The 17,553-nt window shown below is 36.9% G+C and overlaps 1 protein-coding gene across 1 annotated transcript in view; it reads right to left on the reverse strand.

Moving 5' to 3' along the window:
- The window catches only part of LOC127935596 (collagen alpha-1(XVI) chain), a 63,923-nt gene that overhangs the window by 15,441 nt on the left and 30,929 nt on the right, over positions 1–17,553 (reverse strand). Inside the window, exons 18-46 of the mRNA XM_052533609.1 lie at positions 17,126–17,164; positions 16,929–16,973; positions 16,611–16,646; positions 14,917–15,030; positions 14,108–14,143; positions 13,688–13,723; positions 13,451–13,561; positions 13,084–13,128; positions 12,781–12,816; positions 12,615–12,659; positions 11,238–11,288; positions 11,013–11,141; positions 10,851–10,886; positions 10,661–10,768; positions 10,299–10,421; positions 9,701–9,754; positions 9,573–9,614; positions 9,402–9,437; positions 8,713–8,766; positions 8,548–8,616; positions 7,816–7,869; positions 7,300–7,326; positions 6,007–6,063; positions 5,810–5,851; positions 5,451–5,522; positions 4,453–4,506; positions 2,693–2,734; positions 335–451; positions 124–165 (exon numbers count right to left, since the gene is read on the reverse strand). Coding sequence (XP_052389569.1) covers positions 124–165; positions 335–451; positions 2,693–2,734; positions 4,453–4,506; positions 5,451–5,522; positions 5,810–5,851; positions 6,007–6,063; positions 7,300–7,326; positions 7,816–7,869; positions 8,548–8,616; positions 8,713–8,766; positions 9,402–9,437; positions 9,573–9,614; positions 9,701–9,754; positions 10,299–10,421; positions 10,661–10,768; positions 10,851–10,886; positions 11,013–11,141; positions 11,238–11,288; positions 12,615–12,659; positions 12,781–12,816; positions 13,084–13,128; positions 13,451–13,561; positions 13,688–13,723; positions 14,108–14,143; positions 14,917–15,030; positions 16,611–16,646; positions 16,929–16,973; positions 17,126–17,164 — 1,752 coding nt within the window. The remainder of the gene's footprint in view (positions 1–123; positions 166–334; positions 452–2,692; positions 2,735–4,452; positions 4,507–5,450; positions 5,523–5,809; positions 5,852–6,006; positions 6,064–7,299; positions 7,327–7,815; positions 7,870–8,547; positions 8,617–8,712; positions 8,767–9,401; positions 9,438–9,572; positions 9,615–9,700; positions 9,755–10,298; positions 10,422–10,660; positions 10,769–10,850; positions 10,887–11,012; positions 11,142–11,237; positions 11,289–12,614; positions 12,660–12,780; positions 12,817–13,083; positions 13,129–13,450; positions 13,562–13,687; positions 13,724–14,107; positions 14,144–14,916; positions 15,031–16,610; positions 16,647–16,928; positions 16,974–17,125; positions 17,165–17,553) is intronic.

Here is a 17,553-nt window from a genome sequence, read left to right on the forward strand (position 1 = left end):
TCCTAACTGAGATTTCATTAAATTGAGATTAACATCATGAGTAGCTTGTAGCTGGGGAAGCTTCCCTTTCATTGTTTTATGTGAGTATAAAAAGAGCATTAATCATTCGGCCCACAGACTTACAGGCCGCCTGGGTGTTTCTTCTCTCTGCAGCTTCTCTATACACTGTAAAGGCGATCATAGAGATAGGTTTAGTACTGTACTGTACTGCAACAACACTGTAGAAATCAATGGCATGCCAAACAGAAAGCTTAAGACAACAGCAAACAAACAAATTACCAACACCCTTGTTTGTTTAATACCAATCACATCATCCATCATTGATCCCTCTCACCCGTTCGCATCCATCTAAGTGTTCAACACCAGGCTTGCCCTGATCTCCCTTCTCGCCCTTAGCACCAACCACGCCGGGCACACCTGGTAGACCCTTGGAGCATTCGCCACAGCCCTCCTACAGTGACACACACACACACACACACACACACACACACACACACACACACACACGTGTACTCACTGCAAGAACAAATTAACAATAAAACACAGCGCCTGCATGCAAATATTAGTGAAAAGTAGTGCTGCATTGAAGAGTAAGAAGGTAAAGAAAGACTGAGAAGGATTCATGAAATTTAAACAAGATATTTTGTTAACAGCAAAAACTATATTCTCACATGATAGAACAGGAATAAAAGAATCCAAATAACCCCCGCTCAAAGAATGTACAAGGTTTCAAAAGCCAAAAAACTAGTTTGAAAAATAAATGGCTCTTGAACCGACTCTGATAAGATAAATTCTTCTCCCTGAACAGCACACATTTGTCATTAAGACGTGTGTGTGTGTGTTTGTGTGTGTGTATGTGTGCGTGTGTGTGTGTGTGTGTGAAACAGATGGAAAAAGTATCAAAAGGGAATGGCAAAATTCTAATTCTATTTGATCAAATCAATACAACCTTGATCCGCATAGGAGACTAAATTTTTTTATGAATCCCACACTTTTGTACGGAAGTTCTAAGCGGCCATGCATTATAATATTTTTTCTTCTTGTTTTCTCGTTATAACGACTTAATTTTCTCATTTTCTCGACATAATGAAGTTCGTTTTCTTGTTATAACGACTTCATTTTCTCGTTTTCTCGACATAACGAGGTTCGTTTTCTCGACATAACGAAGTTCGTTTTCTCGTTATAACGACTTAAATTTCTCTAAGAAGTTACAAAACTGCGCCAGCAGGTGGCACTATAGACCTGAATATAACTGATGGGGCATTGTACACTATCCACTTTACTGTACGCGGACCTTCCTCATGATCGCTATAATTTGTGCAGTCTTCATTACTGACATTTAATTAATTCATAAATGTTAAATGCTTGAATCAATATGAATATTTTGTGTATTAAGTTCCTGCTAGATGCATGAGTTTCACCAACGCGTTCTGTGTCATAAAATAACTGCTTATCAAAACCAAGGTTGACATCACTGTATTCTGTTTATCTACAGTAGGACGGGATTTAACGATGCAGGCTGATGTGCTTCTTTTCCTTATTACTAATCTTTATTGTTAACCATACTGATGTGAAATGTGATGTATATGTAAAATCCATAGGCTAATTGAATTCAGTTTTGTTCTATAATGTTGTAATCGTTTTTTTTTTCTACACACACACACACACACACACACACACACACACACACGTACACACACACACACTACACGTAGTCCTACACATGGACGCTCTTTTCAAACAGAAGCTTGTAACACACATGATATCTGCCATTTAAACATGTTAATTACAAAAACAAAACATTTGTTGTACTGTCTCTGGAGAAATCAGCAGTGATTGATCAGCTTTTATTTATATACAGTATTGTAGATGTTATTACCTCGGGGAAGCTAAATTTGCTGAAATATAGGCTACAGTAAGAGCGCCTGCATGGTGTCCATCAGATGCCTGTCAAAGTTGAGTTCGTTACTATAGCAGTAAAGCTGTAAAACTGTCATGTCGTTATAACGAGAAAACAAACTTTCGTTATGTCGAGATAACAAGAAAAATAAGTCGTTATAATGAGAAAACGAACTTCGTTATGTCGAGATAACGAGAAAAATAAGTCGTTATAACGAGAAAACGACTTTCGTTATGTCGAGATAATGAGAAAATTAAGTCGTTATAACGAGAAAACAAAAAGGAAAAAAATATATAATGCATGGCCGCTTAGAACTTTCGTACTTTTGAATGGTAGTTTAATAAATAAATGTGTAATCGGTTCGCTATGTAAGAATCATAAACTATCTACAATACATACATTAATATGGTTGTATATGTATAAAATATGTCAGCACTATATTTTATGGAATATATAACAGGGGTACCCTGCTTCATCTCTCTATCCACCATAGGGGTTCTCGGCCTCAAAAAGGTTGAAGCCCCCTGCACTAAAAATTCCAGCATCATCCAAATGAAAATGCATGCATTGCATAGATGTCTTGCTGTCGTATTTGTACTGCTTTGGGGGCAGAATGAAAAAAATAACATTTATTCACACCACACCAACTATGCTAGTGTGTATGTTTCTGTACACCAGATAATACCAGTGCTCCCATGCACATGCATACTAATAATGTCATAGAGCGAGAGAAATAAGTTGAACACGTCCAGTTAATACAGATAACTTAGCATGGCTAGACTGTTTGCTCACCTTCCCTGTGGGAGCTGAATCCTGAGGCAGCAAAACAGGAGGCTGCAAGATGGAGGAGACAGTCAGCCACGGTGACTACATCAAAAACACTTTTCCATTTCACAACAAATGAATGTGCAATAATAATCAGAAGTTCAGAAGAAAGTGAATATGGTGAGACCAAGGCAATGCAGTACACTAAAAGTGTTATTTTATTTATTTATTTTATTATTTTTTTTAAGCATTGCTTTGGAAGTTATGATCTCATTATTATTAATAAAAAAAAAAAAAAAAAAAAAAATCACATTTTAATAATGGAACTTTTTAGAATCGGAGCTGAATTTAACGTGATAAATAATTTCACATTATGCTACAATTATTTATTATGCTGTCATCTCAAAACAGTTAATTGCATCCATACACATGTAAATGAAAATATTATTAAATATGCTAAAAAAAAAAAAAATATTGTTCTACTGTATTGCCATTTACAGCATGGATAAGAAGTTTCTCATCCTTCTTTACTAAGCATTAGTTTCAGAGCACAAAAGACTTTCAGAAGGACAAAAAAAAAAAAAAAAATTATATACTTCAAACTGATATGGAATCCTATATGTGGAGCATGTCATGAATCCAGAGTATTTTGAAGCGTTTTAAAAAAATCCACTTCACCTCGTACCAATTTATTATATGCACTTGGCCCACCTGGCCCATTTTTTGTATAGAGGACTGAAATATTCCTCTAACTACAGTTAAACCAGAGAACTTGACCGAATATGAGAGCTGCTCTCAGATGCTCTTGAAGGTGCGATGAGCATCTAGTGTGTAGATACCAATGTGCTTCAAGTACATCATCTCCTCACACCATTGGCTAGTTTGTGCTCTCCACAGCTCAGTAAAGTGGCTTCATTCCAGGACCACTCATATGATGGCATCTTAGCCATCCAATTTATCTACTGCAATTATGGTTTTAATATGGAAATTGGTCACATTTTAGACTTTTATTTTTTTAAAGAACCATTTGAATTCCTTATATTATTTGTTACTCTTATTTAGTTGAACTATTTAGTGTTTTGGGCTCAATAGAACAGAATTGATTTGTAAATTAATGAACTAGCTTTGGGATTAAGTAGTTTGCGGGGTCTGTTTCTCAAAGGTTGACAAACGAGAGTTAAAAGAATAACATGGTTTAGATCTGATTGTGCTCTGGAAGAACTCGGTGGTCTGAATCTGCCGATAGAAGTGGAGCAAAGCGGGCCGGGACAGAAGTCTGGCCAAATATCCACTGCAGGCTGGAAGTCCGGAGCTCTGATTTCAGGATGGGCCTCCGTCCAGCTGAGAAAATATGCGTGTGGGCCATTAATGCCGAAATCCTGCTTTCAACCAAATATCTAACGGCTCTTTCTATATGTAACATCACTCACAGTAATGGCCTTCCTCAACCGTAACTCAACACAATGGCAGTGTTTACCATTACACAAAGCCTCGGAGACTGTGATTTAACTCTGGAAGGGTAATGGGACCTTCGGTGGCCATAAAGGACACACTGCAGCAGAGACGCCGAGTTAAGATGCTTTCAAATGCTTACTGGTTCCTTTTCGTATCATAAAAAAGCTGCTGTTGTCCTCATGAATCATTTCTAGAGAGCTCTGTCTCCCTGCACTGATTTAAAGAAGGCCCAGCCCGCTCCCCTTCTAATGCAGAAGTCGACCAACCAGACTCCTTGCTCTGTGTTTATGTACACTAATAAATGAAGCTCCTCCCCCTGTCTAGTTACTCACAGCTTCGCCGGGTGGACCCGGTTTCCCTGGTACGCCATCGTTGCCAGGGATACCCTGTAAGAAGGAACTGAGGTTGAATTGGTTTAGCTTGTGGCCACAATCTGGACACCTCCTTCTCCAGCGGGGCAGAGGGAAATTAGCCAAAGCACTGGACCCTCTCCTGGTTTGTGTTCCAGCTCGGAGTAGACATTTACATTTTTTCTTGCCTTTCTCTGTCTATTTTTTACATTTCAGTTCTTGAGAAGGCTTGGGAAATCAACACAACACCAGGTTAAAGACCAATCAGTGCTCATGGTGAGGTCATACAGAAGTCAATTTGCCAGTTTATCAGGGCGATTTAAACGATGATGGGCTTAAATACCATCATAATTCCCATTGTATTTTTAAAACATAACTGATACAGATGAAAATGGACTGAAAATAAATACAGCAACCTCACAGTGAGCTTCTGCTTGGTTTTTAAAAATAAAAAGCAGCATGATCCCCAACCAGTTATTTAAGTAATGTATTAATTAGATTCAATTTAATTCATTTTCCCCCGCAAAATTGCATCTATACATTTATGCTTTAAAATTGACATTAATATTTACATTTACTTTACATTAACTTTTAAAAGCACAGACATTAAAGAAGCACATTCCAAGGCATTATCCAAAATTCCCAGAGGATCCCTTAAAGCGTGCAATTTAAACAGCAATGTTTTAATACAGTGCTCTTTTATAAACTACATTATAATTGCATGACATTACATTTACATTACATATACATTACATTTACATTACATTTAATTAATGGTGGTAGAAATCATTATTTGCTAAATTAACAATTGATTTTATGTATAAACTTTTACAGAAGACTCGTGCATTTAAATATGCTTTAGTGGAAGCCCAGAATTACCCATGCAGGCCTTCCTGATACAGAAGCCCCTCAAAAAGAGAAGGATGGAGGAATAGACAGAAAAAGCAGAGGTGCACTGATGCCATCTGTTTTATACTCACCTGTGGGCCTTGGATTCCTGTAAAGCCTTGGGCCCCTGGGGGACCTGGAGGGCCTGGTGGTCCAGGAGGCCCCTAAGACACATTAAGCACATTGGTATGAGTAGAAGTAAAAATATGGTAATTCATTACTCATTAAAAGAGTCACAATCACTCTCAGATTCCTTTTTGTGTCTCCATAAGTCCATTAGTAGAGTGTAGCGCTGAAACCCTGTCGCAATTGCTATTCATTCATTCATTCATGAATGAATTAATGTTGTAATTCTATTGTAATGGCTAGTATTTTTTTCTTGCACAAACTTCTCAAAATGCTGAAATTTAAGCAGAAGAAGAGCAATTCAGAGTGAAAAAGGATGTCAGACCTGAGGACCAGGCTGCCACCTGCCCTCACCACCTGGGACCCCCTGAAAGAAAAGAGTAATTGATTTTAGCACTGTGAATGACATCGGGTCTCATTTTGAAAGGTTATGTTTAATAGCCCACATTCTTTGAGTGTGTATGTATGAGAGTGTGCTAACGTCTTCCTGATTAACAACAATAAAACAAAGCATTAGCTCACAGGTCCACCGGTTCCAGGGAACATATAGTTCAAACAGTTGCACTCTCCTGGTTCACCCTATGACACACACACACACACACACACAAGGAAAAAAAAAAAAAAAAAGCAAAGAAGAAGAAGAAATGGTTAAAGTGAGTTGTACATTTTCTGAGTAAACTGCCACAACTAGATTGCTTCCATGGTGATTCTATATTCTGAATAGTTTTATGTTGCTAGGTGTTTGCTTATTGGGACAAATTATATATTTAAATTAAATGTATTCAACCTACACTAGAAGAGAGCATCACAACTCTATTCTAACATATTCAAGTCAAACAAATTAGTATTTGGAATATTACTAGTGACAATTTCCTTACCTTCCCAAGTAGTATTATTAAGATACTATTATAGTTTACTAATATTTTGAATCTTTATATATATATATATATATATATATATATATATATATATATATATATATATATATATATATATATATATATATATATATTATGTCTATACTATTTGTATTATTTTAATTTCAGTTTTAGGTTAAGTTATTTTACTACATCAAGTTAATCAAAATGAAAATAATAAATGTTGACTTAGCAATTAGCTAAACTATTTTTTATATATTTTATTTCAGTTAAAAAGTTATTATTATTTTTTTTTATGGTTTAGTTTCAGTTAGTTAACTATAATAACCATGGTCTCAACATGCACACACGGTCACACACATGCACACACCCATGTCACCTTGTGTTGCAACGTGAAATGATGTCGAAATTAAAAAAAAGATCTGCTGTGGAATTCTATCCTGGCACTGAACAGGAATCACAGATCACTTCATCACACTTAAGAGGAATATGCATCATTTGATATCAGCTGCCACTTTCCTGTGTTTCGACAAATTAGTCTGGGAGACAACAGAGGACATTAAAGAATGAAGCATTTCCAGGGCTTTTCTTTCGCGGTCTCTATTTCACATCTCCCTAACGCTCACTTCCTTTCTCTTTGATATTCCCTGATTTTGTCAGATTACAGATGACAACTGTAATATTCACCAATTAATGGCCCTGTTTTAGCTCGAGGGCATTTTGGACTTTTTCAGCACCGTCAAACTCTTCTGTCAGATTTATGAGTCTGTTTGTGTCTCCAGGGTGAACACATCAGTATGTGTACAGACGGTCGCTCTAAACATTACTCCTCCTATCCATCGTTCCCTCAACACACACACACACACACACACACACTCTCTCACTGCTTCGGGAAAGCTGGAAATCGCCTCTCCAGCTCACTGATCCAGACACTTACCTTGTCACCCTTAGGCCCATAGGCTCCCTGAAAGACAAGGAGAAACACACACACAAAAGCTCAGTTAGACAGTGCTATTGAGTGTAACTCTCCAGGGCCTGCGAGATGAGTGTGGATCGGGGAGGAGCAGTGGCAGGTGATGTGATGCGAGCAGACAATGTGTTGCTGTTAGGGATCCAGGCAGAGTCGAATATGACCCGAGTCTGTCTCTGAATTCACTCTTTAAGCTCTCTGCGACAAAGCCCCATGTAATTAACATCTGATGCGAGAACAGGCAATGCTAACTTTGCTTTTTTAATGACAAGCTCCGGCAAGACAACAAACTCTCGCTGCATTTGTCTCTTCAGTTTATGGAAGATCGTTTGATGCCATCTCTAGATGGCAGAGCAATGAACAACGGACAATATGCTTGGGTGAATTTGTTAATCACAGAGCGTGTCACAAAATGGGAATAAGTTAGAGGAGTTAAACAAAGGCTTGCTGGAAAGAATTAAACAAACAGACAAACAAACTTACAGGAATCCCATCCTGCCCTGGTATTCCAGGAAATCCTTGCGTTCCATCCCTACCCTGTGACACAGATGATTTAAATCATTTAAAAATTGCAAGACAAAAAAAAAACAACAAAAAAAAAAAAAACAGGCTGTATCTCATCCCACTCCCTATTTCCTATGATGTGAAACAACATACTTAAAACTAAATGTGCTTATCTCGCATTATTTACAGTGGGTATATCAACTATGGGTGGAAAGACACTGTCAAAAGATCTCAGTGATTCTGTTTTTTTTTTATGTTTTTTTTTTGCATTGATATAGCTTTTGACAATTTTTTTTTTGTATCCACCTCCTGACATGTGCCCACCCACAACTTTATCCTGGAAATCTTTTGACAGTGTCTTTCCACCCATAGTTGATAGTTTCAGTTGCACTACCAATGACTGAAATGCTCCAGGAAAGCTCTTTTCATGCTGAGCTGATCAAAACGACCACAGCTGATCACAGTTGAAAGTCAAAAGTTTTTTTTTTTTTTTTTCTGTTTTGTTTGGTGTTATATTTATCACTTGGATGTTAACAAATGTGATTATTTTAAAGGGGGGTGATTATTTTCTATACCCACTGTATGCAAAACAGATAATCAAATCCATAATGGCATTCAGATACAATGACGAGAGCCTGAACATAAAGAATGGCTGCATCACTGGCTGGGGACAATCTTTTAGTCCATGTTTACTGTATGTCAAATTCTTACCGGGGGTCCTATTGGTCCTATTCCCATTGGCCCGTGTGGCCCTGGTGGTCCCATTTCTCCCTTTGGACCCTGTTGATATCAAGCAATATATTAGGACAGCAGTGAGGTCAGATCCAGATTGTCTTTTGGCCTGAAGAGTACAGTGTCATTGTGTTGGTAATCTACCCTTTGTCCCGCTGGTCCAATCGGTCCTGCAGGTCCCAGGCGTCCTTCTGGACCCTGTAGGACACACATGATTGTTTTTACACTTGGTTTTCACATGTGGTCCTTAATAAAAGAGCTTTTTTATTTATTATTGTGATTCATACACTACTGTTCAAAAGTTACAGGGTTAATAATAATAAAAAAAAAAAAAAAAAAAAAAATAATATATATATATATATATATATATATATATATATATATATATATATATATATATATATATATATATATATATATACATAATTTTCTTCAGCAAGGATGCACAAAAATCAGCATATTGGACTGATTTCTGAAGGATCGTGTGACACTGAAGACTGAAGTAATGATGCTGAACATTCAGCTTTGCTATGAAAGGAATACATTACATTTGAAAATATATTCAAATATAAAACAGATATTTTTAATTCTAATAATATTACACATCTTTACTGTTTTACTGTATTCTTAATTAATTAAATGCAGCCTTGGTGAGTATAAGAAACTTCAAAAACATTTTATAAATTATACTGAACAGTAGTGTATGTTTCAGATAACAGTGGACATGTAAAAAAAATAAAAAAAATAAAGAGAACAACATCTGCAAATTGCACACTCAAAGGTCCAAATCCATGTGTGAACACCCAAGAACACAATCTTGTTTGTGTACTTACAGCAACTCCGGGAAAACCTCTAGGTCCCTGCTCACCCTAAATGAGAACATCAAAACATTTCAAAGAGCTGGTGCATTAAAGGAATTATTTAAATGCAACTGACACCTGCACATTTCTCAAAAAAAAAAAAAATATAAATGAAAAGAGTGATTACAATAACTGTTCATTCACCTGCAGTCCTGGAAGGCCAGTACCTGGAAGCCCAGCATCACCCTAATAATAAATAAACATAAGCATCACTCCTCAGTCAATCTTATTAACTTTTGATGTATGCACATTAGTCAGGTGTGTTACTTTACCTGACTGCCTTTAAGCCCTGGAGGTCCCTGGACACCAGGTGGGCCTGGCCGACCCTATAGAATAAAGATAATAATAAATAAAATAAAAAGTGTCCAGGTATGCATTCCTTTTTTAAATAACTAATTAATCACTAGTGGTATAAATCAAGTATTTTATCACGATGCAATCTGAAAATACTTGCTGATACAGTATCTCAAAATCTGCCACAATACAATTATGATTTGATTACATTTTAAAAACTCACAAATGGAACATTATCATTATAACCCTATTAATCACACTTATTTGTTTAATGGCATCTAAACTAAGTACTACCAATATTAATCAATGAAGGTTATTTGTTTGTTTGTTTGTTTTATTGCTCTTTTTATCATCTGCTAGGCCAAAATCACAAATTCATTTGTTTAGAAAAGTGGACCCTTCCTCAACAAGGTGCATGATTTAAAGTATCAGTAATATACTGTATGTAGCAACAATTGTCTGATCCTAAGTTAGGCTTTTTATTTTAGATGTGTAACTCTTTGTATGTGCAGTAGTCATACAGAACACCACTTATTTATTGCGAAAGCATGCATTTGTACAGAAAAAAACTTGCACCTGTTTGCCTCCTCTGCCCTCGCCTGGCAAGCCTGGCTCTCCTCTCTCTCCCTTGGGCCCTGGTAAGCCAACAACATTGCCATTTCCTTCAGAGAGTGATGGACAGCTGTCACATGCATCTCCCTGGCGATGCAGACACAGATGCAATAAGAAAAGACAGAAAGCTTTTAAATTGCAAGTAAGGAGAAATCCAGATGGCCAGCCATGCTCATGTGTTTTTTCTTTTTATACGCAGTCATATAAAGGGTGTAATCTATTATATCAACATGATGAAGGATAATTAAAAATATCCTGTGATGGCACATAATTTAATGCAATGTAATAAAAATGTGACTGCATGATCAATTTTATCTGACAATTACCTTTTCACCTTTCATTCCATTAAGGCCGTTCCTGCCGGGTTCTCCATGAGGTCCTGGGGGTCCAGCTGCCCCATCCACACCTGGGTCTCCCTGAAAACCCTGATCACCCTACACACATAAAAATGATGAAAAATCCCCTATACTGTGAACATATCAATATATGCACAGCTTTAAAAAATAATGAACTTACTTTCTCTCCTTTGAAACCTTGTAGACCTGGTGGCCCCTGTTGAAAACAAGCTCAGTGTGTTTTGGGCTTCTCAAATTAAAACTGTATTCGCTTATACACTAGAAGCAACACATCACCCTTGCTTCCTCCAATATAAAGTGATTATAAAATAGTCAGGCTCACCTGTTTGCCTTCGACTCCTTCTCCTGGTGGACCTGGAGGTCCTGGAGGACCACGGTCCCCTGTGACCTTTATTATAGATGGGCCACTTCCCACCTCAGAGGAAGAGGTTTGGCACATGCCACAGTCTCCCTTAAACACAAGGCACATTTTGTTTCTTTCCCACTTAAACACATCTGTACACTTGTAATGAAGAAGACAAAAGCATGGTGTAAAACATTAATATACCTTTTCACCTTTTGGACCAGGAGTCGCTATACCGGGTTGTCCAGAATCACCCTGTAAAAAATAAACAAATTGAGTGATAAATGATACAAACGAACATGAAACAATACATTTATTAATCTGTGTTAATGTTAGTTAATAAAAAGACAATTGTTTAGTGTTTGTTCATGTTTTTTTTTTTTTTTTTTTCTGTTGCGTGATGTAGCGATGTCTGACTATATAGCTATTACTACAGTATTCAGTGTCACATTATCCTTCAGAAACCTTTATGTTTCCTGACAGTTTACACTTAAGTAAGCTATACAGTCTTTCAGTCTTTTTTTTTTTTTTTTTGCAGTTTCTACATACATACATACATTTATATACACACACACATATAAATATATGTATATAGTGGTAAGTATATAAGTGGTGGGCCGTTATCTGCGTTAACGTGCTGCGTTAACAGGAGACTCTTATCGGGTGATTAAAAAAATATCGCCGTGAATCTGTTCTCAAAGTTGGGTCGAGAGCTGGGTCTATACTAGGCGAGCTATGATGACTTGCACCTTGATATTTTAGCGCAGATGTATGCCTAACCAAATTGCACTGTAGGGAGCGTGAACGAGTCTTTAAACCTGTGTGTATGCCTACTGTTTTTTTTTCTTTTTTAAGAAGCTTCCCAATGGAAACTTCGACAAGAAGCACGCCTGTTTCACACACACCGTCTGCAGTGCGTATGCAGTCCGTGTGCGTTACGTATGTGGTGCAGAAGCAGCACAGACTCATACTCATTGTGCTTTCACACAGGACGCGTTTGCAGTCCGCTACTCAGTAACGTTACGTGATTGATCGCTGCACTGCTGCAGACGCACCGCTCCTGGAACGCACTGACGAACTGCAACCGCGTGAACGCTGGAATCCGTTAACATGGGTGCGTAAAAAAATGCGAAACGCATACACACTGCAGACGGAGTATGAGTGAAACAGGCGTAAGGTTGTTTGCACCTTGTGCAGTTTGGAATTCGTTTCTAGCTTTCTCAAGCAGTTTGTGATGCATTTTGGAAACAGGAGATGAGCAACTGGTCTAATGCACCACCTGTCTTTCTCAAGCATTTCTTTTTCTCGTATTTTTTTTTACGCACCCATGTTAACGGAGTCCGTGCTTACTTTTACTCATTATTTTATTTGGGTAGCACACATATTCTGAATGACTTTGGCAGAATTCAAATGAGCCATTTTCATCTAGATTAGTCTAGATTAAATCCAAGGTTATAGTGAGATTAATGTAGATTAAAAAAAAATGTATGCCCTATCTATCTCAAAAAATCTATGTTAGGATGCAATTTAAACACTTTACAACTAGTGCAGAGTACCAAAGTCTGATTTGAGTTTAATCACCTTCTCTCCTTTATTTCCACTTGACCCTTTAGGACCAGGTTTGCCCTAAAAAACATCAGCATCTGCACATTAATCTGATGCTGAGGTCAGTCATAAATCACTAATACAAGTTAAAAACAAAAAGAATATATAATAATAATAATAATAAAAAATAAAGGTTACTTACAGTTTTTCCCTCTTTTCCTTTGGTGCCTGCATTACCCTATAACCAAACAGTGTCAACAGTGTGAGACAAGCAACATTCCCACATTAAATACAGAAATTTTCCACTAAATCTGACAACCAACTTATTTTTGTGAAATGCTTTGTTTGAATTACCTAAAATAAAGACATCCACACATTTAAGTGTCCAAATACTTTTCAAGGGTCACTGCATGTGCACCTATCTATAATACTGTTTAACAACCTTAAAACCATTCAAAAATGTAGAAACGCAGCATCCTAGTGAATACATATTCATTAGGCTTACCTTTTCCCCTTTTATTCCAGCAAAACCACTTAGACCTGGTTCTCCCTGTACATCAAAATCAAGTAAAAAGAAGAAAAGAATAAAAAGAATAGAAGAGAATATCAGCATATATTCTATTGTTTAACAGACATGAAATGGGACCCTTGGCTGATTAATTCCCCAATCTGACGTTACAATCGTTTTTTAAAGCATTTGTGCATGAGGCTTATATCTGTGTGGAGCTACACAGATCAGGGCTGTTTGTGATTATACTTAAGATAATATAAGCATCCCTACACACTCATACACATCCACTGATGTCGATATCAAAAACTTTTTCAAATGCTGTGCGCTGGATGTTAATGAGCAATCACTCCATCACATTCACCTGTTCTCCTTTCTGTCCAGCACCTGGATCTCCTTTCTCTCCCTTTTGAGTCGAATTCAAAATGCCCGCTGGAACTTTTCCATTGCTAGGGCAGCCAGAACATGGCTCACCCTAAGAGAACAAAGATGGCAAGGCTTCACAGCTTAATTTCACTTCAGAACTTCTCTAAGTGTCAAGCATTTCAGAGAACAGATTCTTCATCTTTCTTTCTTTCTTGCCAACGCCTGGCACACTCACCTTTTCGCCTTTGGCCCCGTCTACTCCTGGCTCTCCCTGTGAAAGAATCACAATGTGCAAGACAGTTTGAAAAAATGGCTCAAACTCTGGATGACATTTTCAGTGACTCAGCACTATTGAATTTGAGAAAAAAGCAGGCAGTAGTTTAGTCTGGAATACATTGCAATGTGCTGTAGTTGTCACAACACACAGATGCTGACGTTTGAGAAAAAGCTCTGCAACAGGAAGCAGCTTTTAACATAAAATTGAAGGTCTGTGCCGTTGTGCGTGTGTGTGTGTGTGTGTGTGTGTGTGTGTGTGGTCATATTGTGCTATTTATTTATTTATTTTTTGGATTGGTAAATGGTTTCCAGACACATGGGTATCTATGCGGTAAAAAACAGCAAGTGGTAAAAAAAAAAAAAAAAAAAAAAAACTCACCTTCTGTCCTGCTTTGCCATCCAGTCCTGCAAGGCCCTATGAAGATAGAGGCATGCAAGTATCAGCATCAGTCTCCCTAATCATGACACTAATGTCATCCTGGATGACCGCAACTGTAAATGTCCCGCATTTGCACCCAATCACTTTCTGCATCCCACATTCTCACTCTCTGTCCCATAAATAGGTATGAGGAATAGATTGTGATGGTATTGGAAATCATTATAGAGAAATGCGAACAAGCGCGTTATGGTATGCTGCATAGAATCCCTTTTTTTTTTTTTCTGATTTTTTTCTGAAGGGGAGAGAGGAGAAATTGTAATAGGCTAAAAAATGGAAAGGCCTTTACTGTAGTCATGGAGTACAAATTAAATCTGACACAGTAAGTGGTCTAAATGTCGAGGGGGGAAAGTTTATGGATTTCATGGATGATAGGAGAGACCTTAATGTTTCTTAAGGTAAAATGAAGCATGATTAAAATATCTGTTCTCCCTGTGAGAGGGTAGTGGAATGGTGATGGCATTTCTCATTCAACACAACAGCAGCAGGAGAAAAAGACCTCACTGATTGTTGGTTTATTTCACTGAACTTGGCAAACACAAATATGGCAGGCCCACTGAGGTGAACAGCACTGGCAGTTGGATATTTTGCAATGATTAAGTGTCTACCAGGCACCAAATTATGTATTGGAAGATAAAAGCAGTTTCAGGATGCTGGACAGTGACATTTAATCAAACAAGCTAAACTGTTTCTAGGTTGGTTTTATTATTTTTTTATTTTATTTTTTTCAGTGGCTTTGAGAGTAAACTCACAGGTGGACCCTGGTCTCCTTTGCCTGGGGCCCCTGGTTCTCCTTTAGGTCCCTGCTTGCTCGTGTTGCCAGTAGAGTTGAAAGAGACCACTGGACATGGTTCACATGGATCTCCCTGAAGACAGAAAAAAGCATATTAAATGGAATGTTCCTCTAAAACTCTAAGCATTTGCTGACCTTCATATTGTTCTATGTATGACTCAGTATGACTCAGGGTTATATTTGTTAACTTAAATTATTAAAAATAGTTGTATTAATTTATATAAAGTTGAGATATGAGAATGAATATAAATAATATACAGTAGCTGCAAGCAACGGTTATCGGGGCTCAAGCACTTAAGGCATAAAGGTCCCCTTATTTAGCCTTGCTCTTTTTTATATTTTTACATTGAAAAAATTACAATGTTAAAGCTAACCAAAGTGTAGAGTTGAATTGTCTGTTGTTGTTGTTGTTGTTTGTTAAGTATTGACCTACAGAGTTCAGAGATTTATACTCCCGCATGTGCTCACCCAGTTTTGTGAAGTTTTGAGTTTTCATTAAGGATGTATAAGCTTTGGGATATATTTGGCCACGCTCATTTTCTAAATGACCCTGTTACAGCATCCAGATGGGAAAGTTCACTAAGGTAATTTAACGTAGAAGTTTATAGAGTTTATATAACATAGAGTGTTTCCCTTCCGAGGGAACTTGAATTGCATCCTCTATGGTGTTCCTGTTATATTATGGTGTCCAGTGTCTCAGGGAACTATGGTTACATGTGTAACCTGAGACGTTTTAAATACTTTTTAACTGTTATAGCACCACCTGTGGTCCGATTTCCACAGAAAAATTGCTTGCTTGTTTAGAATCACCTGTTGCATGTGCTCACCTAATTTTGTGAAGCTTTACGGCTTTATAGGATTTTGGGTGTATATTAGCTACCCAAAGAGTTAAGACCTAGAGTCCAGAGAACTGTACCACAGTGTTATTTTTTTTTATTTATTTTTTTCAAGATTTTTGTGAACGAAAAAACTAGTACTCGTTCCCAAAAATAGTTTTACATATTCTCAATTATTTAACAAACAATTTGACTGACAGAAGTGGTTCTAGAGGCAAAGTTGTCCAGAATGAGAAGGTCTATCAGTTGATATAAATATAATATTAGTATAATGTGAATATAATGTGTAGTGTAGCAATTTTTATGTTTTTTCCCCTTATAGCACTACCTTTTTTTCATGGAAATTCAGGCACTTGAGCCTGCAAATAAAGTTTTAGGAGCTATGAGCAATTTTTTACTTTTTATCTCTGTAGCTCCCCCATCAGGCCTATTGGGGAAAACCTGGGTGACACTGAGTAGATGGTGTGAATACTACAGTCCCTCCAAGTTTCAAGTTTAAAAAAAAAAAAATACAAAAAAAATACAAAAAAATAAAATAAAAATAAAAATAAATAAATAAAAAACATAAAATTAAAATAACACAGGTATGACTCCCATATTATGGAGGAAATGACATTGGACATTTGTGTCACAAGTAAGAAAGCAAGTCATATGAGTTTGGAACAACATGAGAGCAAGTAAATTATGTGTCATAATTTTTTGGTGGAACTGTACCTTTTAAAAATAAAGAAATAACAGCCAAGAATATGTACTGTGACTTTAACAAGAAAAAGCCATTTTCATGTAAAAATCTGAAACTCTGACTGTTTAGACTTACCTTCTCACCTTTAGGTCCCCAAGGACCTCTCGGACCCTGTCAGCAAAACAAACCACGTCATTGGGTATGCATGAAGATAAGAACCGCAGAAGCTCATTGAGTTGCAAATGTAAATTAGGTGCTGATAGCTCCTGTGGTAATAAAACTAATTATGGTGCTGATGATAGTAAACATTTTTTGTCCCTTACAGTGACAGAACAATCAGGATAGTGATAGAAAATCAGGATACTTAGCATCTTCTGTCTTAGCAATTCAGCGCACACCATTGTTTCATATTGACATCCCTCTATAGGACAAAATGAGAAAAAATGCACTTGCAGGTTCTCCAGGCTTTCCGTCTACACCAGGTATTCCAGAATCCCCCTAGAAATGGAGAGGATGTTTTGTTATTATTAGATATAACATTCCAAGGGACACAAGAAAGCTAATGGTACATTTTTATATAAAAAATATATATATTTAACATCCTCATCAATTTGTGGTCAAAGCAGGAAAACATATATAAGTAAACATACTTTCTCTCCTTTAGATCTTGGAGGTCTACCAGGGGGCCCCTGTGAGGTAAAAATAGAAAACTACGTAGTATACCGATAACCATATATAAATATAAAAAATGTTAAACAGCGCACAGTCTGCAATAATAGATGCTTTAACACCATTAAAATAAAAATGTTGAGTGTGCCACATGATATCAAATCATATGTTAATTATTAAATTATATTATATAAACACACTATATTCAAAAGGTTGGTGGTCGGTAAGATTTTTTTTTAAATGTTTTTGAAATAAGTCTCTTATGCTCACCAAAGCTGCAATGATTTGATCAGAAAACAGTAATATTGAGAACCATTATAAGGATTTAAAATAACTGTTTTCTGTTTTAGTAAATTTATGTAAAATGTAATTTATTCCTGTGATGATGAATGTTCAGCATCATTACTCC

The sequence above is a fragment of the Carassius gibelio genome, chromosome A19 (genome assembly GCF_023724105.1).
Source record: "Carassius gibelio isolate Cgi1373 ecotype wild population from Czech Republic chromosome A19, carGib1.2-hapl.c, whole genome shotgun sequence".
NCBI lineage: Eukaryota > Metazoa > Chordata > Actinopteri > Cypriniformes > Cyprinidae > Carassius > Carassius gibelio.